This window comes from Dreissena polymorpha, chromosome 14 (genome assembly GCF_020536995.1).
Source record: "Dreissena polymorpha isolate Duluth1 chromosome 14, UMN_Dpol_1.0, whole genome shotgun sequence".
Classification (NCBI taxonomy): domain Eukaryota; kingdom Metazoa; phylum Mollusca; class Bivalvia; order Myida; family Dreissenidae; genus Dreissena; species Dreissena polymorpha.
Window position 1 is genome coordinate 56,759,734 of NC_068368.1, and position 23,580 is coordinate 56,783,313.

At 34.4% G+C, this 23,580-nt stretch overlaps 2 protein-coding genes across 2 annotated transcripts in view; one reads left to right on the forward strand and one right to left on the reverse strand.

Annotated features, from left to right (window-relative positions):
• LOC127856921 (adenylate cyclase type 10-like) overlaps positions 1–7,334 on the reverse strand; it is a 79,394-nt gene extending 72,060 nt beyond the window's left edge. Inside the window, exons 1-2 of the mRNA XM_052393118.1 lie at positions 7,240–7,334; positions 2,908–3,057 (exon numbers count right to left, since the gene is read on the reverse strand). Coding sequence (XP_052249078.1) covers positions 2,908–3,057; positions 7,240–7,264 — 175 coding nt within the window. The 5' untranslated portion in view covers positions 7,265–7,334. The remainder of the gene's footprint in view (positions 1–2,907; positions 3,058–7,239) is intronic.
• Positions 7,317–21,665, forward strand: LOC127856931 (ubiquitin thioesterase OTUB1-like). Its single transcript, XM_052393152.1, has 8 exons — positions 7,317–7,405; positions 10,658–10,710; positions 11,502–11,603; positions 13,119–13,237; positions 13,631–13,715; positions 16,364–16,467; positions 18,302–18,392; positions 21,194–21,665. Exons 1-8 carry the CDS (start codon positions 7,378–7,380, stop codon positions 21,389–21,391), a joined length of 780 nt encoding a protein of 259 aa, XP_052249112.1. The 5' UTR covers positions 7,317–7,377; the 3' UTR covers positions 21,392–21,665.
• Positions 21,666–23,580: the final 1,915 nt, after the last annotated feature.

Genomic DNA, 23,580 nt, shown 5'->3' on the forward strand with positions numbered 1-23,580 from the left:
TTGGTGAAGATTGGATGAAAACTTCTTGAATTAGAGAGCGGACAACATTGTGATGTTTAAACTAGGGATGTCAACGAATATCCGAATATCCGAATATTCGGTCCCGGACCGAATATTCGGATACTGTTTTCCGAATCGAATATTCGGAAGAAAAAAAGAAAAAAAAGCGAGTAATTTCAAAGACTTTGTATTCGTAAAATTTGCTTCAAACATTGCCAAAAAAGTTGTTCCTCGTGTCATAATGTTTATTCCGGTTGGCGCGATAATGCGTCGCTATGGTGATGACAGTATACCGGTCATAAATGCCGCTAACAAAGCCAGACACTTTGTGTCAAAATTATGATAGGTGCAAATCGCGTCGGCAATCAAAACACCGACCTGCACTTGATCCAATGACTCGAATTACATTTAAAATTATCAAAGATTAAATGAGTAAAGAAAAAGCCAACTTTGTGTAAAAATCAAATAAGACCGTATGGCAATTAAAACACCGACCCATCTTGAACTAATAACTCGAATTACATTTAAAATGATCAAAGATTAAATGAGTAAAGAAAGGTGTGAAAAACAAAACAGATCGTATGATTATAATCACGTTGTCCAATCAAAAAAGCTTTTAGAAAATAATTTACTCAACCTCTTATGAGTATTTGCGTATCGTATGGTCCAAAAATTAATTAATTACTCAATATTCAATCAGGTATTATACTTAAAGAAATGTTTTTGGTATTGAACCCTCATTTAATTGAAAATATTATAATTGCTACACGCATAAAGTAAATATCTGTCCAAGCAAAATGCCATCTACGCCTTCCGCTGCTTGGAAGTATTTCACGACATCATCCGATAAGAAGTCGCCGATCCAAATGTCTTTTAAACGTGGCAACTTTAAAAGACTAAATGTTTCGTCTGTTAAACAGGTTCAAAGTGTGTTGTGGCTATGTACATAATTCGTTTAAGTTCAGCTTTAATTATATGTAGATCTAACTGTTTTGTCATGTAATTATTTTGTCGTCATGTAATATTATGTTCTCGTTCTATTGTTGATGTACGATATTAATAGTTTAAAAACAGTTTTTGTCATTCAATTTTAACAATAAAAAGTAATCAACAAATTCAGCTTCGAATTAGCGACGGCAACGCTGTGTCAATATTTAGTCACTTCCGGCGAACTTCCGGTAAAAACGAAAGTAGAATTCATGGAGTAATGGTACGGTAAACAAAGTTGACTTTTTTCCAACAGATGTTGACCGAATATCCGAATATTCGTTCGGAAGGGTGACCGAATATTCGAATACCGAAATCGATATTTGTTGCCATCCCTAGTTTAAACGCACTAAGTGATCCCGTGACCTTGTTTTTGATTTGGCATGACCCATATTCAAACTGGCCCTAGACATTATCATGATACAACTTCTGACCAATTTTGGTGAAGATTGGATAAAAACTACTTGAATTAGAGAGCGGACAACATGGTGAGGTTTAAAACACACTAAGTGACCCCATGACCTAGTTTTTGACCCAGCATGGCCCATGTTCGAACTTGACCTACACATCATCTAGATACAACTTCTGACCAAGTGTGGTGAAGATCGGATTTAAACTACTTGAAATAGAGAGCGGACACCATGCTTAATGTGTAAAACGTACTAAGTGAGCCTGTGACCTAGTTTTTTATCTGGCATGGCCCATGTTCAAACTTGGCCTTCAGATCATCTAGATTAAACTTCTGACCAAGTTTAGTGAAGATCGGATGAAAACTACTTGAATAAGAGAGAGGACACCATGCTGAATGTTAAAAAACCCACTAAGTGACCCCGTGACCTAGTTTTTGACCCTGCAAGGCCCATGTTTGAACTTAGCCTTCAGATAATTTAGATACAATTTCTGACCAAGTTTGGTGAAGATCGGATGAAAACTACTTGAATTAGAGAGCGGACAACATGCTGAATGTTTAAAACGCACTAAGTGACCCCGTGACCTAGTTTTTGACCCGGCAAGGCCAATGTTCGAACTTGGCCAAGACATCATGTAGATACAATTTCTGACCAAGTTTGGTGAAGATCGGATGAAAACTACATAATTTAGAGAGCGGACACCATGCTGAATGTTAAAAAACGCACTAAGTGACCCCGTGACCTAGTTTTTGACCAGGCAAGGCCCATGTTCGAACTTGGCCTTAAGATCATTTAGATACAACTTCTGACCAAGTTTGGTGAAGATCGGATGAAAACTACTTGAATAAGAGAGCGGACAACGTGCTGAATGTTTAAAGCGCACTAAGTGACCCCGTGACCTAGTTTTTGACCCGGCAAGGCCAATGTTCGAACTTGGCCTAGACATCATGTAGATACAACTTCTGACCAAGTTTGGTGAAGATCAGATGAAAACTACTTGAATTAGAGAGCGGACACTTAACACGGACGGACAGACAGACAACCAGACCGACCGACCGACTGACCGACCGACAAGTTCACTCCTATATACCCCCCTAAACTTTGTTTGTGGGGGTATAATGATTCTCAGTTAAATATAAAATGGTGTAACATTATGACTGTAATAACACAAAGGAAAGTTAACAAGAGATTGCCCAGCAATATGGTCCCCTACCGGTGAAACTCAACCATTGTCATATTTTATTTATTTATTTTTTTTGTTGTTGCCATAGCAACCATAATTATTGCCGTAGGAACAAAATGAAATAACGTGCATAATCTCCATATTGCCATCTATCCATATTTTAAGTTTCATGAACAAAATATGAAGAACTTTAAAAGTTATCGCAGGATCCAAGAAAGTGTGACGGACAGACTGACGGACAGACTGACAGACAGACTGACAGAGCGCAAACCATAAGTCCCCTCCGGTTTCACCGGTAGGGGACAACAAGCATCTGTCAGGATTTACCTGAAATGTCCGCAAACATAACCACTGCATGGTATGTCACTGACCATGGCATTTGCCTATTGTGGTCAGCAAAAATGACGATGCCTGGAACATGGGGCTTCATCTTTTTCAAATTGGAGATCTCATCGCCATCTTCCTGTATTCTAGAGACTGGAAACAATTAATGTTTTACAGAGGTAATATAATGTTAAAATTAACATCGCTTGAAATTACTTCCCTGACATTTTTTTATTTAATGCTTTCCGGTGGTTTATAGAGAAATATCAGTGAATTAAAACTGATAATTTCACTGTTTCAAACAGTGAAAATTATCAGTGAGAATTATCGATAATTTTCATTGTTTACTGTAAAATGACGTCATTTTTTTGACGAAATGACGTCATTATCCCAGCAAAATTCGTTAGTTGAACTCTTGAACAATGTATATAAACTGTGAAAAATGCATTAAATAAAAAGAAAATTTGTTGGATTCGGTGGATTATCGACTTTAATTCACTCGTGATCATAGAAAACATATATTTTCTATGATCACTCGTGAATTAAAATCGATAATCCACCGGATCCAACAAATATCCTCTATTTAATCCCTTTTTATCTTACTTGGTTCCTAGAAAAAATGAAATGTCATATTATGTAACACTTCTGATAAAAAAATACTGTGAGACATTTTTTTTTAATTACTACAGAGATTGAAATTGCTTTTTTGTAATTGCTTGCTCCAAAATGGTCAAATGACTGCAACCTGGGTTGTCAATTTATATGATTAAGATCAATACCTCCTGCTACAAATTAACTATTTTGGAGGTCAGTCAAGGTTGCATCAGTAAAATATTCAAACTAAAATCGGTAACAGTAGAAGATATATCATCGTATGTCATTTAGGATTTACTCCTGTAAAATTATTAAGAAAGGAATAAGCGTGTGAACACTTCTACTTTATTTTAACTTTAAACCCCTAATTGCAATATATATATATATATATATATATATATATATTAAAAGTGGGTCAAGATGGCCCTTAAGTCTTCACCTAAGTTCACGGACATCAATTGAAGTTGACTTGACCAGGTGATCTAGTTTTTGACCACATTTGAACCAGATTAAAACACATTATACATATAAGCAAGATCAATATTATGACCCAGTTTCATCCAGACTGAGTCATTAATGTGGCCTCTTGAGTGGTAATTAGTGTTTTAAGATTTGACCTGGTGACCTAGTTTTTGGACGCACTTGACAGACTCAAAATTGGCCTACATATTGAAAAGATAAACATTTTGAACAAGTTTCATTTAGCTTGAGTCATAAATGTTGCCCCTTGAGTGGGAAAAAAATTTGTACAATTTTACTTGGTGACATAATTTCTTGAGGAATATGACCCAGATTCTGGGCAAAGCGTCATCAGATTGTGTCATAAAATTAAATGTGTCTTCTTGAGTGTTTATAAAGTTTTGTAAGAAACCATCTCATGACCTAGTTTGTAGATTGTTACAAAATGGGCATTATTTTATGTCACTTCGCAAATTTATGTCATATTTCAGGGGGTTATCCATACTTATTTATAATTAATCAAGTCCATGTCAGCATTAAAAAGCAAAATGACAGAACTATTTATACATTTCTCCCGATTGTACCTACCCAAATAAATAGCATGTTTATTAATTTAGATGCACAGGTCCACTACCTTAGGAAAGATTTTGTAAACTTTCTGTATGTTTGTGGTTTCAACCTAAGTTTTCAGCAATTTCAATAGATTTTGAAAACCAGTAGTCAAAATACGCTGAGCTTGAAATTTTCTGAAGTGAAATACAGATTTCCAGAGTTATTTATAAGTTTTTCTGCATACTTGTAAAATGCTCTGCAAATGCTTTGCTTAAATTTCTAAATATACTATGCAAAACACAATTTGTATTAAATTAATATATTATTTTTTTAGGAGTTGGCTAATTTGAAGCTTTTGCATTAAATTGATTTAAGGCAGTTAATTTGCAAAAGTGAAAATTGGGAAAATCCTATTTAATGCTGGCATCAAAAGGCATGATTCTACTTCAACTGGAATCCCTGAAACCTAATTTATATACTGTGACATAACGACGAATGCATATCGTTTATTCCTATAGCATATTGACTATTCTTATGATAGAAATTTAAGCACAGATAGATTTAATAATAAGGAAATATTTTAATAATATTAACAATGATAGGCTTTTTGTATTCAATTCTTAGAAAACTATAAATCTTAACATAAATAAAAGTATTTTGCAAAAAACGTTTAACCTATCCGTTACTCACTAAAATCCGCTATACACCAATCGACTGTACAATATAACAAATATTGAACAGAAGTCACAACTTCGATCTTAAATAAATTTCATAAGATAAAAATTTAACATTTCATGGATTGGCATGTGTTAAAAGCCGAAAATATGACATAAAAAGTGTCTTAATTGTTGGACTCCTTGCTCCTTGAAATCTGTCCGGACTCCTAAATTTAAAAAGATAGGAGTCCTTGGACTCCTTACTCAGATTAGTTAGAGTCGAACACTGCTTTTCGGATGTGACCTCTCAACTCAAGGTGAACAACTCGCGTAGTGTATGTCATTTGCGGGTGTGTATGGATCTATAGGCTTTGCATGGTTAAACACGCTGTAAATAAACAATTTTGACATGGATTTAATGGGAATGAAATAAATCATTTATTGCGGCATTGTTTGAATCAATTCAGAAATTATTTTAGTTGTTACCTTTACCGCTAAACTCAAGGTAATTGGAGGTTATTAATAGCCTTAAGCATGCTTCGCTTACTCCTATAAATATGAGGTCGATATTTCTACTTCTACTTCTACTTGATACTTCCTACAGTCAATTACTGACTATGACAGGATATAGCCTCTTTTCCTGTATATTCGGCCACTTAAGAGTGAAATTGACTTTTTCTACTGAATGAAAAGATTTTCAGCACAAGAGAGACATTAATTTAAACATTTTATATCTTCCCCACAAATGTATGGCAAAATAATTTACAACGCAGGTATTTCCTTAGTAACAGGCCAATTCAAGGTGGGCACCCTAACAACCCTGATTTGTTGTTAACTTTCCTATCAATCTGTTCAATCATCATTTTTATAGGAAAACATAAAACTTTGTAAGTAATTTGGATATAAATCAATAAATAAATATACATATTATAGACTTATTAACACAAAAATACTGTTTAAATGCGAATATTTTCAGAATTATTGGTATTTTCACAGCATGTGTAGCCAGAGCTCCAGATAAGAGGCGTATCTGCGTATTTACGCATTGAAAAAATAAAACAACGCATTATAAATCGGCCCAGTACGTAACAAAACGCAATACAAATCTCGGTACGTATTTTTAATCTATAAAAGTGCGTACCCGGTTTAACCAATAATCCAGTTGAGTTTTAAGTGTAAGTTAACCTTTGAATCAAAAGTAAGTCAATCAAAATAAGCTTGACGTTATAAAAACGGCGACCCTTTGTTGATTAAAAAGGGATGTTTTAAGCGATCAGCGGCACCTGTGGGAATATTTAAAAGAAATTCTGTTCATATCATCATTTCAAATTCATTTTGTTTGCATTTAATAATATAAATAACAAATAATAATATTTCTAGATAAAAACATCATGTACTTCGTCAGTTTTCTATGGAAATGGAAAATACCCCTAAGCATTTCTAAATACTCTTTATGGCTGAAACAAAGGAGTAAAATACGCTTTAACAATACTATCAGGGGGTAAAATACCCTTTAGAGTAAATCCTTATCTGGAGCTCTGTGTGTAGCTGAGTTTACTTAATTTCTACCTAAATTTAATTTTTCCCTAAAAAAAATCAAAATTCACATGTTTTTAACCAAAATACAACATCTATGTTATAGATTTTTAAAAATAAGCATAAAAAACTTAAGTTTTATCAGAAATTTGTCATAATTACCAAATAAGGGGGTGGATGAATCTATAGGAATGGATGAAACAATAGGAAAGAAGAATACATCAGTAGAGTATTTAGACTAATGCTTAGAGCTCTATGATTTACCACCAATAGATGTTATTAAAAGTTGCCTAAAGCTATGAAAGGCAAAATGTCATAATGAATAAAAAGTTAATTGTTTTCAATGCAAGAGCCTTTTAAGTACCACTTTTGGTTGTTATGTTAGGATTAAGTTAAAATGAAAGGTCCATCAAAAGGCATCATGTCTCAGATGTCGTGATACTTGGTTTTAGTTAACTGATGTCCAAAGAAATGGGGCAACGTCAAAATAATATGCGACACTTTAAAATCTAAACAACAATGAACAGTAATGCCATACCCTGAATAATAGGAACATGTGCCATGATTGACCGAGCACTTCAAGATTTTTGCAATTCTCTTAGTATTTCTCCATTTTGTTCAGACGAATTTTGACGTCATTAAAGCGCGTGCGTGAAATCGACTTCCTGGAAAAATAATGGCAGAAGAGTTTGTTTATGATCCTGGTAAGATTTGGGACATCTTCAAGCGATATAATTCTTTAACACAACGTTATTTAATTTTTTATCAGTACTGTATTCTATTTTGCTATAATACGATGCTGTGAAATTATTTTTCTGAAATTTTATTTCGTACCGATCTAGACTATATTCGTACCCTAAATTGGCCTAATGTTCGGAACACGTCTAATTCGGACAAATTCTAAGTATCGTTCTAACTTCTAGTTCTTCTTGAATGCTCTGAGCTTTTATGGGTACATACGTAAAGCTTAATGAAAATAATCGTTCTTCGTGAACAGTGGATTCTGATTGGCTGTGCCATTGTCAGGATGTGCATGTTATAAATTTTTCAAAACTTTTCTGTAACAACTGCATTATGTGCGAACGTTTTATCAAATAATCAAGCTATGTCAGGCAATCTCTAAACCCACAAGGCAACTAAAAAAAACTCGACTCAACAAGAACCTACCATATCTTGTTAGATGCCCCTATTATTTGCAGAAGGCCAGTAGTAGTAAGAGATTTTTCTTAAAACGGCATATGCAAAAGAGCGAGCTATTTTTGAAAAGCCATTTTAGTCTGTTAAACGCTTTTTTCAACAAAGGTGATTTAAAGAAGTCAAAGAAAAACTAATAAAACTACTTACTTCTGTTCTAACTTCGATCTATGGACTTAAACAGTTGTCACTTTATATATATAATATATGTATATGTCATGATTCCTTGGTATAATTACTTGCAGTGAGATTTACAAATTCCTTCTCTAAAATATTTATTAGTTTGTGTGTTTTTTTTAACTTCAGGATAACATATAGTGAATAGGCAAGAGCTTATTATTAATGCAATTAACTTTGCTATGATTTGTACAAGTCTTCTATTTTTACTGTTAAAGTCGTCTGAAATAACACAGTAGACGGCGTTTTGATTATCTTAGTCCTATACTTTCATTTTTGTCTGATTGTAAAAATAAAGAAACCAGTCTGTACACAATCGGGCCAAATGTTGAAAATGCGGGGCATGTTCCTGTTCCTATTTAAGCTTGATTGCTCTGCAAATACCACTGACAATGAAAATTTGTGTCAACATCGGGATTTATCAAACTTATACGGCTTCTATTTTTTTGTATTCCTTGAACCGATTTTTTAAAAACTGATTGTCCACGGACAACTTAATTGAAAAAAATCAGTGGCCCAGACAAGCATATGTACCACTCGGGCAATTCGGACATTTGATTTTGGCACCCCTGATCATATATCTTAATTTGACATGTCCAAGTCACAAGTCAAGTTTCATGAATGAAAGCCATTAAGAAAATCTGAATTCACTTCGTAACTTGTGAGCAAGTATTTGTCCGTTGAAATATAGGGTTGTCTTTGATACTTTTTTAATCATATGGAATATGTTGGGAAAAAATAACTAATATATCCTGGGTTAGTTTTCTACAAGTGAATGTAAACAAAACAGTAGTTGGTGTGCGTGTGCGTAGGTATGAGGCATGTATTTCTCAGTAAAGAGCGGTGATTTCACACTGTACAGTAGTATTTTCCTGACAGTTATATAATTTGAGTAAATGGAAACAAATTTAGAGTTAAAATGATAATTTTCTTATCTGAAACGTTTACAATTATTATATTTAATTTACGCTGCAACATCTCTTGTTCTGCGTTTATAAATAGAGTTACAGTTTGTTTCATATTTAGCAATTTATACCAGAGTGAAAACACAGCCATTAATAACTGAACATTGGATCAAAACAGTGAATTTATGGTGGTGAATTTGATTTTGTTCCCTTGTATAAACATGTTAACAAGCAATGGAGATATCTGAATACAAAAAAACAATGTCGGGAATGAATTGTTAATAATCAGTAACTAAAAAAATGTTGATGTTGACAATATTAGATTCTGTTTAAATATGAGGTTGCAATAAAAATAATTGAGATCATCTGTATTATAGCAGACGAAGGAAAATCTCAAGAACACAGATTGGGCCTGATTTAGTTACTTGGTTTGCGAATGCATGTGCTATTAATATCCCTGCATGGAAGTAACATTTCACTGAGATGAAATGTGTTAACATTTGTTAAGCACTTTTAAAATTAACATTTGTTAAGCACTTTGAAAACTAAAATACTTGCCTTTTGAAGAATTGCTATTGTCGACTTCAAGATAAAAAGCGTCTGTAAGTTTGTGACATGGTGTATTTGTGTTTAAGGGTTACAATTATACTTAAAATAAATAGAACATCCGGAAAATACTGCTTTCCGACTAATACTCCCTTACCAGTATACATTTATTGTGCTTCCTTTTGAACATTTTATATGTATTCTGGTTACTGTCTGTGGGCAATAATGAAAAGAAAACTACCCAAAATATTTTTGCAAATAAGGGTGATTCAAATTGCAAAATTGAACATGTAGCATTCATGTCGCAATGATGTCACATTAAACATGTTGTAATGATGTAACGTTAAACATGTTGTAATGATGTAACATTAAACATGTAATAATGTAGCATTAAACATGTTGTAATGATGTCAGATTAAACATGTTGTAAATATGTTACATTAATCATGTTGCAATGATGTCGCGTTAAAGGGGCCTTTTCACGTTTTGGTAAATTGACAACATTAAAAAAAAGTTGTTTCAGATTCGCAAATTTTCGTTTTAGATATGATATTTGTGAGGAAAAAGTAATACTGAACAATTACCATGCTCTAAAATATCCATTATATGCATCTTTTGACGACTTGAAAACCTGAAAATTATAAAGCGTTGCAACGCGAAAAATTGAATAATTTGGAAAGTTTTGTTGTTGTCGTTATATTTTGTGAAACTACGAGGATTGCTTATATAAGGTAAAAAAAACGTCAACTCATAGAATGAGCACGGATGGCAGAGTGGTGTAGGCGGAAGACTTTTTACTCCAGGACTCCAGGGTTCAGTGGTCCGAGCCCAGTTGAGGGTTACATTTTGTTTTTGTTTTTTTAAATTGTATTATTGTTTTATTACAGGAGATTTTTAGGTCCAATGTTCAAATTTATCAATATAAAGCATTTAATGACAAACTTCAATGCATGCCAAAATCTGTGAAAAGGCCCCTTTAAACATATTGTATGGTAATGGCAGCAGCCAACCATGACTTAATCAACTTCATAATCTACTTATAATGTCTTTTCCAAAGCAAATCATTTCACTTTTTAATTAGCAAACTTATTCCTTTTGTATTATTGGTTGCTTATGTTGTTGTTGTTCTTTCAGAAAGGAACTATGATGAAGCCACACTGGCCCAGTTACGTGATATGGAAAAAGAAGTAAAATTATATTTTGTACACTTCATCATTCTGTTGTATGGTGTCATATAATAATAAGGAGCCTTTATATTGCCTTGTTATGTAGGCTTTATGTACAGAGACACAGTCAATAATCTGTTTTTTTGAACTGGGTTCAGTTCTTTTTGTGGTTTTGGGATTTTTCTAGCTGGGTTACACCTTTATAAAGCTATAGGATTGTAAATCAAGTGCAATGTTTTTCAAAAGCTTGTAAGTTTTATTTTTTATGAGTTCCATTCAGAAATTGCTTCAGAATACATGTTTAACCTAGAATTTATTTTAAACATGTATTTTGTATTGGCAAAAAATGAATAATTACTAACCTGGACTTACAAGTTTCAACTGCTGACATTAGAATGTAATAAGTCAATTATACTAGCTTTTCATTGCACTTATTATTCCTGTTCATGTCCATGTTTCACGATAGCCTTCTTCAGGTTAATGTATTAGAAAAATGTCTAAATTGTATCAATATTGTCAAATTTTAATCACTAGATTGGCACTGACATAAGTACACATAATCAAGTCGTTTGAGCTGCCATATCTAATGAATTTTTCAGGTTACTAGCTGTATTGATTATGATTGGCGTGTGTCTCATTGTCAGAGAAATTTTATTAGTTTAGTAAGTCCTAATATTCTTATGAACCAATATTTTGCTAAGACTGTTAACATTTACTGTACATCCTAATTTTGTTCGTAAATGACTTGTATATTTTTACCAATATTAAGAACATGAACATTTGAGTAGTTCATTGTTTTGTCTCTCTGTCAGATTGCAGATAGGCAGAATCTTATTAGTAACAGGATAGCCTTTGACAAACTGAGTGAAGAGTATGCCAAAGAGGATGAAATATACCGAACAAAAATTCAAGGAGTATGTAAGATTAAATGTGTCGTTTTTCATATTTTTTATGCCTCCACAGAGTGGGATGCGTTAAGCATTGCACTTGTTTGTCAGTACTTACAGATGTCCTGAAGATTGTGCTTTGAACTCCTTTTTAAGTACAGGGAAGATCACACTCAAACATTCACAGTTAAATGACCTTAATAATTTGATGGTTTTATATAAAAGAACAATGGCTGTAACGATTTTTGGCAGAATTATGGCTTTTTGTGTGTTTTTCACTTTGTAGTACCGGGTATATTTGATATATAGTTGCCTTAAGCTTGTGTTTTAAACTCCTCTTTAATGAATTGGTGGATTTTGAATATCCTTAATGTGTAGATGCATAAAGAAAGTACTTTTTTCTGTAATGATTTTTGGATGAGACAGGTTTTGTAGCATTATGGCTTTTGTCTGTTTTTCCACAATAGAATATTAAGTCCCACAAGTTTTGTTTTTTAACTATTTTCCAAATAATGGTTGAATCTCCATCAAACTTTATCATTTGAACGACTTAAATGTGTAGATGATTGCAACTGCAGCTAGTTTTGGCTAAGTTATTGCTCTTGGTCTTATTGTCTACTATATTCTTGTCTGTGTCCAAATACATGTTACATTTATGTGTTTTTAGGGCATAACTTTGAGTGTATGTGATACATTTTCTAGTTTTATCAGTTTCAATGAGTTTTTAAACCAGTTGATTTGTATACAAGTGAAAAAAACACTAATTATGAAGAATTACCTGATATGGAGGATATAAGAAGAGTATTAGGCCAAATTTAAAATGTGTTTGTTTATCCTGGCTAACTGATCCACCAAAATTGGGGCGACCTGATTTTTTTAGTCCGAGGTGGACAAAAAAAAATTCTGAATAGTAAAAATAAAACTTCCAATGATTAGAACATACCGAGTTGTGGTTCCATGCTGTGGGTCATGTGCGTCCCAAAACTAGGTCATGGAATAAAAACCTCCAATAAACAAATTGTCATCACTCTAGAGGTCACATTTAAACCTCAACCTGTATGAAACTTAAATTGGGCAGAATATTTATATTGACAATATCTACCTTGAGTGTATAACTTGCATTGAAAAACAAGATCACCAGGTCAAAATCATAGAACAGGTTTGTGACCAATATAGAGACTACTTTCATTCATCTTGATGAAAGTTTGTGAGAATGTATATCTAAGTAAGAATCTGAGTGACATGTGACTAAAACTAGTCCAAGTGGTTTTCCTCAAACCCATGTGACCACATCAGGGCAAAGATTGACCTCTTTTTATAGTTTTGGTCTTGGAATTATAAAAATAAAGTTTATCATGCTATTCTTACAAACATCTGAGCATTATACTTGCATACAAAAAAAAGGCATTCATGTATGTTATTATTTATTATTAAGGTAATTGATCGCAAAACCTATACATTTTACAATGCTTTTATTTTTAGGCAAATAGGAATTGGCATTTACCATATAATAATGGTTTCTATTATAAACATTTGTTTAAGGACTTGAAGAACCGATATGACTATGTTCGAAAGACTCGAGGTGATGGTAATTGCTTTTTTCGAGCTTTTGGGTTTGCATATCTGGAAAAACTACTCACAGACCAAACAGATTTGAAAAGGTTATTTTAACTTTTTTATGGTGATATTTAGCAAATGTACTCCGTCTTTTATGAAGGCTTGTGTATTTAAAACAGGCTTATTTAAAAATCTCGAAAACAATATAGCATATTGTGCAGTATCTAAAACTTTTGCTTAACAGTCAATTTCATTGCTTACATAGATTGTTTTTCCTAATTAATATTTTACTTCATTTTAAGTATTGGGTATACATGTATTAAGTACTGGACATTTTTACTTTTGAACATGTAATATTGGCTCACCTGATTTAAAGAGAAAAAGCTGGTCTTTATCAGTCTCTATTGTGGTCATGTACCAATCTGTTTTTGACATGCCAGTAATTTGGTTTAGGGACTTTTGATGTATAATTGGTTATTGACAGGAAATTATTGCAGGTTTAAAGATGTGGCACAAAACAGCAAATCCGAACTGGTTAAACTTGGATTTCCAGAATTTACCATAGAAGATTTCCACGAAACAGTATGTATTTGTCATTTGTTTATATTTAAATTATTTTTTTAACCAGATTTTGATATATTTTGTTATTATATACCTCTTTATATTATCTGATCAGCTGTTGTCATGTGAACCTTTTGACCATCCAATATTTTTATGCCCCCCTTCGAAGAAGAGGGGGTATATTGCTTTGCTCATGTCGGTCGGTCGGTCCACCAGGTGGTTTCCGGATGATAACTCAAGAACGCTTGGGCCTAGGATCATGAAACTTCATAGGAACATTGATCTTGACTCGCAGATGACCCCTATTGATTTTGAGGTCACTAGGTCAAAGGTCAAGGTCACTGTGACCCGAAATAGTAAAATGGTTTCGGGATGATAACTCAAGAACGCTTATGCCTAGGATCATGAAACTTGATAGGTAGATTGATCAGGACTCGCAGATGACCCCTATTGATTTTCAGGTCACGAGGTCAAAGGTCAAGGTCACGGTGATCCGAAATAGTAAAATGGTTTCCGGATGATAACTCAAGAACGCTTATGCCTAAAATAATGAAACTTTATAGGTAGATTGATAATGACTGGCAGATGACCCCTATTAATTTTCAGGTCACTAGGTCAAAGGTCAAGGTCACGGTGACCCGAAATAGTAAAATGGTTTTCGGATGATAACTCAAAAACGCTTATGCCTAGGATCATGAAACTTGATAGGTAGATTGATAATGACTTGCAGATGACCCCTATTGATTTTCAGGTCAAAGGTCAAGGTCACGGTGACCTGAAATAGTAAAATGGTTTCCGGAGGATGACTCAATAATGCTTATGCCTAGGATCATGAAACTTGATAGGTAGATTGATCATAACTCGCAGTTGACCCCTATTGATTTTCAAGTTCACTATATCAAAGGTCAAGGTCACAGTGACCCGAAATAGTAAAATGGTTTCCGATGATAACTCAAGAACGCTTATGCCTAGGATCATGAAACTTCATAGGTACATTGATCATGACTCGCAGATGACCCCTATTGATTTTCAGGTCACTAGGTCAAAGGTCAAGGTCACGGTGACCCGAAATAGTAACATGGTTTCCGGATGATAACTGAAGAACGCTTATGCCTAGGATCATGAAACTTGATAGGTAGATTGATCAGGACTCGCAGATGACCCATATTGATTTTCAGGTCACTAGGTCAAAGGTCAAGGTCACATTGACAAAAAACATATTCACACAATGGCTGTCACTACAACGTAGAGCCCATATGGGGGGCATGCATGTTTTGCAAACAGCCCTTGTTCTGTTTTTGACGCGCACACCTCCTTTGTATTCCCTATTCAGAAGTCTGTGATAAACAGAAGATTTCTGATTCTGCTATAAACATAACCTTAATGAAAAATCTATATAAACAACATTATCGTGAAACTTGCCTAATTGCAGATCTGCCAAAATACGTTTAAATAATAAGTATTACATCTAAAACTAAAAGATCTTATTGCGAAGAAAAAATAAATGTTTACACCAAACATCTCACAACGTCATTATATGATGTGAGAGCTGGGGCTCGTTCATGGACTTAAAAGTTTTTTTATTGAATATATTATATTTAGATGTTCATACATTATCAAAATAATAGAAGAATGTCATTGATATGCAATGAAAAGATTATTTAATAGCTTTGTGTAAAATGCTGTGTTGGAAATGCACTCATACACAGCTGATATACTCATATTATACTTGCCTATTGACTAGTCTAGTATAGTTTTTCCGCTGCCTACTCGTCTACATGTATCACAGTATTGTACACAACGCTGTTTAATAACCTGATGGTTTAAGAATTTATCATAAGAAACATAAGGTTATTGTTGGTTTTAAAACATCCACCATTGGTTAGTTTGGAAATCAACTTTTTGAGTTATCTTTAAATTTATATGCACTTTTCTAATTGAAGCTTGATTAAGTGTACAGCCCTAGATCTTTTAAGAATTTTATTTTTGATTCTGCTTGGACAACAGTATTAACTGAAGATCCCCAATTGATGAACCAATATGCAAATTGTGTAGTCTCATTTTAGGATGGATATGGCATATTGTCAGATTGGTCTACATCAATGGTTTTTCACTGATATTTGTATTGCATTAAACTTTCGACTTTGTTATTGTTGTAGAAGATCTCTAATGATTGTTTGTCTATTTAGATTAAATTTTTTAAGGCAAATTCCATTTCAATGTGTCATGTACATATTGTTATGTTGTTCTGATCCATTAATCTTTATTTGAGCAATTGTCTGATTTTATTAGCTGGGCTGTTTTCGAAGAAAACCCGAGGTATTGTCATAGCCAGCTCGTTGTTTGCCGTCCGCTTTGTGCTAAAACCTTGACATTTGTCTCTTAAATCAAAGTGCTTCCACCTAGAACTTTGAAACTTCATATGTAGCTGCACCTTGATGCGTTCTACATGCCACACCCATTTTTGGGTCACTAGATCAAAGATCAAGGTCAGTGTGACCTCTAAAAAAAAAATCTGACAAGCTTTTATTTATTCAAAACTGCACCCGTTGCCGAGCCTGGCACCCGTTATGTGGTGCTCTTGCTGTTCTTATACTTATAATGAACCCATACCTGGAAAAAGCAGGAGCATGTATAAGTTACAGTGATTCTTGTTTACTCTACTGCAGTTTATGGAGGTGGTGGGGAAGGTAGAGAACCAGTGTTCACTAGACGAGTTACTAGAGACGTTCAACAACCAGGGGCTTTCCGATTATATTGTTGTCTACCTAAGGTACAAATAATATGTTCATACAAACTTGCTGAATAATCTGCATGACAGAATATAAGAAAACACAAATTTAACATTTATTGTGAGCACTTTCATTCATATATTCGAAGGTATATGTATTGTAAAAAACAGTTTGTTAACAAACTGTTGTTTTCTTAAACTGTTTGTTTTCCTGTCCAGTACTTATGCATTTTGTTTTCATTGAAAATATAAATATTGTTTGAGAGATCATTTTTTCCACAATGTTTATTAGTTATCTGCACATATACATTTTAAAAGGATATGGCATAAAATACTGTGAAACCATTATTATTCGTCAGACATTTATTTTCATCTTTTTTGTCCTTCGACTGATGGACGAATTCAAGATCCTAACGAACAATCTTGTCCCATATTTGAAACAAATAAGACTGAATTACCATAGGCATGAGGCATTTAAATCTTGCGAAATCCACGCATATACACAGGGCTCGAAATTAACACTTCCACACTCGCAAAATGCGAGTTAAAAAAGATTGCAAGGTAAGTTATAAGCCACTAGTATTTTTTGCAAGTAAAGAAATAGTAAAAAAAAGAAGTTATATTGCTAAATGCGTTCGACAGCGTGAACGCTAAACTGTAGGTCAATTTTTTGAACGTCCAAATACCCATATGCGAAAGCGCACACCTTGTTTGTAGACTGGTACAGATACCCGGATGGTATTGATACAAAGAACATGAAACAGTCGACCATTCACACTCAAGTTAAATCCGGTTTTGATACAAAGGGGTGTACATTATACAGTGTACTGACATTTCCTGTAAAACGCGAATGCAATAAGGCTGTATCGAATACGTCGACTTCGTTTAGGTATAAAAGTGTTGATAAGCGCTAATTGTTAACAACTTTATTACCCATTGTGTGTATTGTGTTTTTCAGGGGTGTTGCAGATTATACAGCCAACACGCAGCGAATCCGGATTAAAGACAATACTATTAAACGCAATTAAAATATGACGATGTGTGATCAACACCTGACTGAAATATATTCTGCGCTTTTATTACAAATTAATAAAGAACATATTACTATCACCTGAAATAACAGACTTGTTAATTGGCATATGCCAAACAAGGCCCACCTCCTGCAAGTGACTACCAAGTGTCACCCCTCTTTCCCCAGCATGATTTTTTCGCAACCGCGTATTACATGTATTACAAACATTACAAACAAATCGGACGCTCTTTTTTTTCAAAACCAGAAATGGACGAATTTAAGTGCTGACGAAATAGTCATTTTTTTAAAAAGGAAGAAATTTTGTGCTGGCGAAAATAAATGGTTTCACAGTATGTCATTTATCAATTGTTTCTTATATTAAGTTGTTGGGTTTGTGTGTGTCATTTCTCGTCCTTTCATTGGATTTCCTTCCTTTCAATACCAGGCAAATACTAAACGGTGCTAGATCTATTAACCCTTTCCCACTCAGAAGCAAAGTGAAAACTGCTATTTGCAAACAGCATATAACCAGAATAGCCTGTGAGACTCGCAGTCTGTTCAGGTTTTATGCTGTTTGGTGCTCATCAGTATCTAAGGGTTGGAAACGAAGCCTTTTAAACTTGAATCTAGTAAGAAAGGTCTTCAATTAAATATAACTTTCTAAGAGACTACAAACACCTAAATACGTATCTAAGTGGTGCATGAAGGTATAAATACATTATCTTAGTGGTAAAGGGTTAAACAATGAAGGGTTTTTGTAAATCAAGTTAGAAGAGTAAGGTGTTTTCTTGCCCTGAGGTGTTACAATCCGGTAACTTTACTTTCTTGGATTGTAGTGTACAACTTTCCATCTTGCCAATTCAGGTTACTGGTGTCTGGATTCCTGCAGAAAGAGGCAGACTTTTACAGCTGCTTTATTGAAGGTGACAGAAGCATGAAGGAGTTCTGCAATCAGGTACTCACATCTGCAGATGAGCAGAGTGGTGCTTGTTGTAATTGCTCAAAAGTTTTCAGTCACTTAAAAGTAATTCATGTTTTTCGAATCCTATAATAGCCGGTAAAGTATGCAAACAAATATCAAAACTAAATGTCTGAAAATTAAGAGATGCAATAAGTAATACCTTTTCATGTTTGCTAATATGTTTTATGTTGTTTTACAGAGAGATACCCTAATGTTAAACATTTGACCTCGGAGTACAAAGATAAGCATAAATAAACTTTTAGTATGAACATTAAAAGTGCAGGCACAATGATTGACTAAATTGATAACAGAACAATAATTCTCAAAGTATTAAGATTACATGTATCATAATTGCAGTAAATGACAGCAAACAGTTATTTTGGAAAAGATACAAAACAAAATGTGGATACAATAAGCCGAACTTATGGGTTTCCTTTAACCCATGGTTTCCTTTAACCCATTTTAACTGTATATCTACGTAAAGCTATCAGATGATATTACCTTTATTAAGTATGTATGATTTTATACCCAAATCAAGCAAGTGATATGGTCAACTTACTTCTTGTATTCATCTGCCATGTTTTATTACCCTCATTGGTTGTAAAAATAGATGTGTAATGTGTCACAGGATCAACGCAAATAATATGAATTATGGTACAATGCAACTGTCCGAAGATTAAGAGTCATTAAAAATAGGATAAAATTTGATTAGCCAAAAAAATAAGTCAAAACAAATAACTATATTGCCTAAAAATGAGGGTGTCTGAACACTTAGAGTTTCCGAAAACTAAGAGTAATTAAGATAAATGAACTGTGTACATCTAAATATTCCTCTGCAACCATATGATAAATAATGATCAATTACGAGACAAGGAAACATTGAATGATTTCATAGCTGACAGGGTATCTCCTGACTAGACTGCGCTTTGCACAGGCTGGTCTTGAATTACGCTGGCCACATATGGCATAATACCATCTTTTACCGGATGCAGCTCATATTGCCTGTGTTGATTTATTATTTCCATTAACAACATCTTTGATGACAGAGGCATATTGGTCTGCACATGACCAGATTCTGTAGTTTGGTATACCAACTTCACCAAACTTCAGGAAAATGTTTGTGGGAAATCAGCGAAATTGTTTTAGGACTTGTTGATTTCTCGGCCTTAAGTTATCAAAACTTTTAAGTCCAAAGTCCAAGAGTGTTCAGCCAATATTCATCCAACTTAATGATACTGGAAATCATAATCCACATAATTTTCAATCTGAGCCAGGATCTTGAAAATCAGGGCTTAATTTACATTCGTTAAGTGTTGCCCCTTTTTATAAGCGTTTGTAGTCTACACAGGATAATTATTTTAAGCTTTTATGGAATTTTAGTTTAAAGGAAGTGTCTTCTAAAGAGAATCCAGTCTAGACAGAAAGTGTCGTCCCTGATAAGTTGTTGATTGCACAGGCTTTTCTTGTATGACACTTAATGCACATGCGTTAAGCCCTTCTGTCACTGTGTGAGTCTCATTAATTTCCCTAATGATAATTAGTTTATCATTTTTATACGCCCGTTTTTAAAAAGGGACGTATTATAGTTTCACCCTTGGCGGGCGGCGTCCACAGCAGTGTCCGCTCTCTAATTCAAATAGTTTTCATCCGATCTTCACCAAACTTGGTCAGAAGTTGTGTCTAGACAATATCTAGGTCATGTTCGAATATGGGTCATGCTGGGTCAAAAACTAGGTCACGGGGTCACTTAGTGCATTTCAAGGATTAAGCATGGTGTCCGCTCTCTAATTGAAGAAGTTTTCAGCCGATCTTCACCAAACTTGGTCAGAATTTGTGTCTAGATGATATGTAGGTCAAGTTCAAATATGGGTCATGCCGGGTCAAAAACTAGGTCACAAGGTCACTTTGTGCATTTCAAGCATTAAGCATGGTGTCCGCTCTCTAATTGAAGTAGTTTTCATCCCATCTTCACCTAATTTGGTCAGAAGTTGTGTCTGGATGATTTGTAGGTCAAGTTCGAATATGGGTCATGCCGGGTCAAATACGAGTTCACGAGGTTACTTAGTGCATTTCAAGCATTTAGCATGGTGTCCACTCTCTAATTGAAGTAGTTTTCATCTTATCTTCACCTTATTTGGTCAGAAGTTGTGTCTAGATGATATGTAGGTCAAGATCAAATATGGGTCATGCAGGGTCAAAAACGAGGTCATGAGGTCACTTAGTGCATTTCAAGCATTTAGCATGGTGTCGGCTCTCTAATTGAAGTAGTTTTCATCCGATCTTCACCTAATTTGGTCAGAAGTTGTGTCTAGATGATATGTAGGTCAGTTCAAATATGGGTCATGCAGGGTCAAAAACGAGGTCATGAGGTCACTTAGTGCATTTCAAGCATTAAGCATGGTGTCCCCTCTCTAATTGAAGTAGTTTTCATCCGATCTTCACCTAATTTGGTCAGAAGTTGTGTCAAGATGATATGTAGGTCAAGTTCAAATATGGGTCATGCCGGGTCAAAAACGAGGTCAGGATGTCACTTAGTGCATTTCAAGCATGTAGCATGGTGTCCGCTCTCTAATTGAAGTTGTTTTCATCCGATCTTCACCAAATTTAGTCAGATGTTACGTCTAAATGATATCTAGGTAAAGTTCAAATAAGGGTCATGCCGGGTCAATAACTAGGTCTCGAGGTCACTTGGTGCATTTCAAGCATTGAGCATGGTGTCCAAAACCTTAGAACGGGCGTATCTTGTGACAGTTTGGCACTCTTGTCCTACTTGAGCCCTGTTTCTATCACATCAGGAGGTTGAACCAATGGGGAAGGAGTCCGACCACATCCACATCATAGCCTTGACCAATGTCCTGGGTGTCCCAGTGTGTGTGGAGTACATGGATAGAGGCGACTCATTGCGATGCAATCAGCACGTCTTCCCCGAAGACTCTACACCCCTTGTTACACTGTTGTACCGTCCTGGTCATTACGACATCCTCTACACTTGACACTGCAACCTTGTATATTAAGTTGGTTTATAATTGCTAGACTGTTGCTTTATGGTCTTATGAAAACTTACGTAGTTTTGTAATGTACTGCAAGCTGTGTGAGTAATGTCCAGCACTGATTGTATTGCTTTTGGTAAGGAAAAATATGTAGACTGTGCATGTAATGTGGTTTTTTAATTGCATACATATAAGTAATCATGCAGCGCATACTTTAGCCTGTATTGTTGTTATCTACTGTATTGAATGAATAGGTTGAATAAACTCATGCAATGTATACTATTTAAATATTTAAGTGCACCCCCATTACCATTGGTAATGGGGGCTATATAGGGGTCACTTTGTCAGTCGGTCTGTCCCAAAATTTCATCCGATCTTCACCAAACTTGGTCAGAAATTGTATCTAGATGATGTATAGGTCAAGTTTGAATATGGGTCATGTGGGGTCAAAAACTAGGTCACGGGTTCACTAAGTGGGTTTTAAACCGAAAGATTGTCCGGACCATAACTATGTTATATATAGTTAGATTTGAAAATGACTTGGTACATTTGTTTACCATCATGGGGCGGTGTGTCGCGCGAAAGAATTACGTCCATATCTTCAAGGTCAAGGTCACACTTTGAGTTTAAAGGTCAAAAATGGCCATAAATGAGCTTGTCCGGGCCATTACTATGTCGTTCATTGTGAGATTTTTAAATCATTTTGCACATTTGTTCACCATCATTAAACGGTGTGTCGCACGAAAGAATTACGTTGATACCTCCAAGGTCAAGGTCACACTGAGTTCAAAGGTCAAAAATGGCCATAAATGATCTTGTCCGGGCCATAACTATGTTATTGATTGTGAGATTTTAAAATGACTCTGTACATTAGTTTTGTTCACAGTCATTGGATGGCGTGTCATGCGAAATAATTCAAGAGTTCAAAGGTCAAAATTGCCATAAATGATAATGCCATAATAATTCTTAAAAATCGCCATAAATTAGCTTCTCTTGTTTTGTGAAGACAGCATGCAAAATAGTCTGTGTCAATGCAGCATGTTGGAGTATACGCAACGTCTGTGACAAAGCTCGAGTTGTCTTGTGTTTTTATAAGTGTACTGACTGTGATTCCATAAGAATCTTGATTATGTGATATCCCAAAAAATGGATAAGCTGGGTTTATGAAACTTAGTACATTGTATATGTGGATAGATGGCCGTTTGTAGAACATTCAAGTTGTAAAATTATTTTTTGTCAGAAATAAATTGTGGTTTCTATGGTTAAGTAAGTGAAAACAGTAAAATTTAAAAATCTGTACCCTGAGTTAACTAAAAAGTACTCACGATGAAAGTCAAAGATAATCATCAGACATGAACGACCTGACAATATGCACACCTCAACATTGAGTCGAACTTTTCGAAAAGCAGAAATGAATATTTTTTAAGAAAATGTCCATTGTCTTCTCGAAAGTGTCCTGAAAAGGGTAATGTAACGACTCGCCCCCTTAACGACTCGCCCCATGTTTTATAACGACTCGCCCCACCTATATAACGACTCGCCCCACATACATAACGACTCGCCCTATCAAAATAAAATGTTATTTTATATATGGTAATATAAATTAAATCAATTCAGAAGATGAATTTACGGTTCGGCATAGTTTGATAACCATCAGGATTTGATTTAACACCATAAAAATAAAAATATGGCTTTGTGCATAACTTACAAAAATGAATATCTTATTGCATACTATAATATGCGTATAAAAAAACCAACATGTTTTTCGATGCTTCTATGAAAAATCTTATTGCATATTATAAATATGCGTATAAAAACTTAAATACTCAATCAAAGTTACTATGTTTTTGATTGCAAAACTAACAAAAAATGAATATGAACTTCTATACACGACATGTCTAGAGAATGAATATCTACTGTTAATTTATCATTGGTGCGGTGCTTATATGAAAATTAAAAATCTGATTGCATATTATAAATTTTCGTATCAAAAAAATCTTCAATATTCAATAAAAGTTACTGTATATTTGTGTCCCGTTTCGAATCTATATTAAAACCCTTAAATGAAGGGCATTTTTATTAGTCTTTTTGTGTTTTTCACACGAACTTTAAAATGCTAATTGACTGGCGGTTCTTTTAATGTGTAGGAGTGAACAATTAGCGCGGAAAGTTTGCAATGGTTTCAAATAAAC

Coding starts and splice junctions, on each gene's coding strand:
- LOC127856931 (XM_052393152.1), top strand. CDS start 7,378: ATGGCAGAAGAGTTTGTTTATGATCCTG. Junction 11,604..13,118: donor ACCGAACAAAAATTCAAGGA/GTATGTAAGATT, acceptor CATTTGTTTAAG/GACTTGAAGAACCGATATGA. Junction 13,716..16,363: donor TAGAAGATTTCCACGAAACA/GTATGTATTTGT, acceptor ACTCTACTGCAG/TTTATGGAGGTGGTGGGGAA.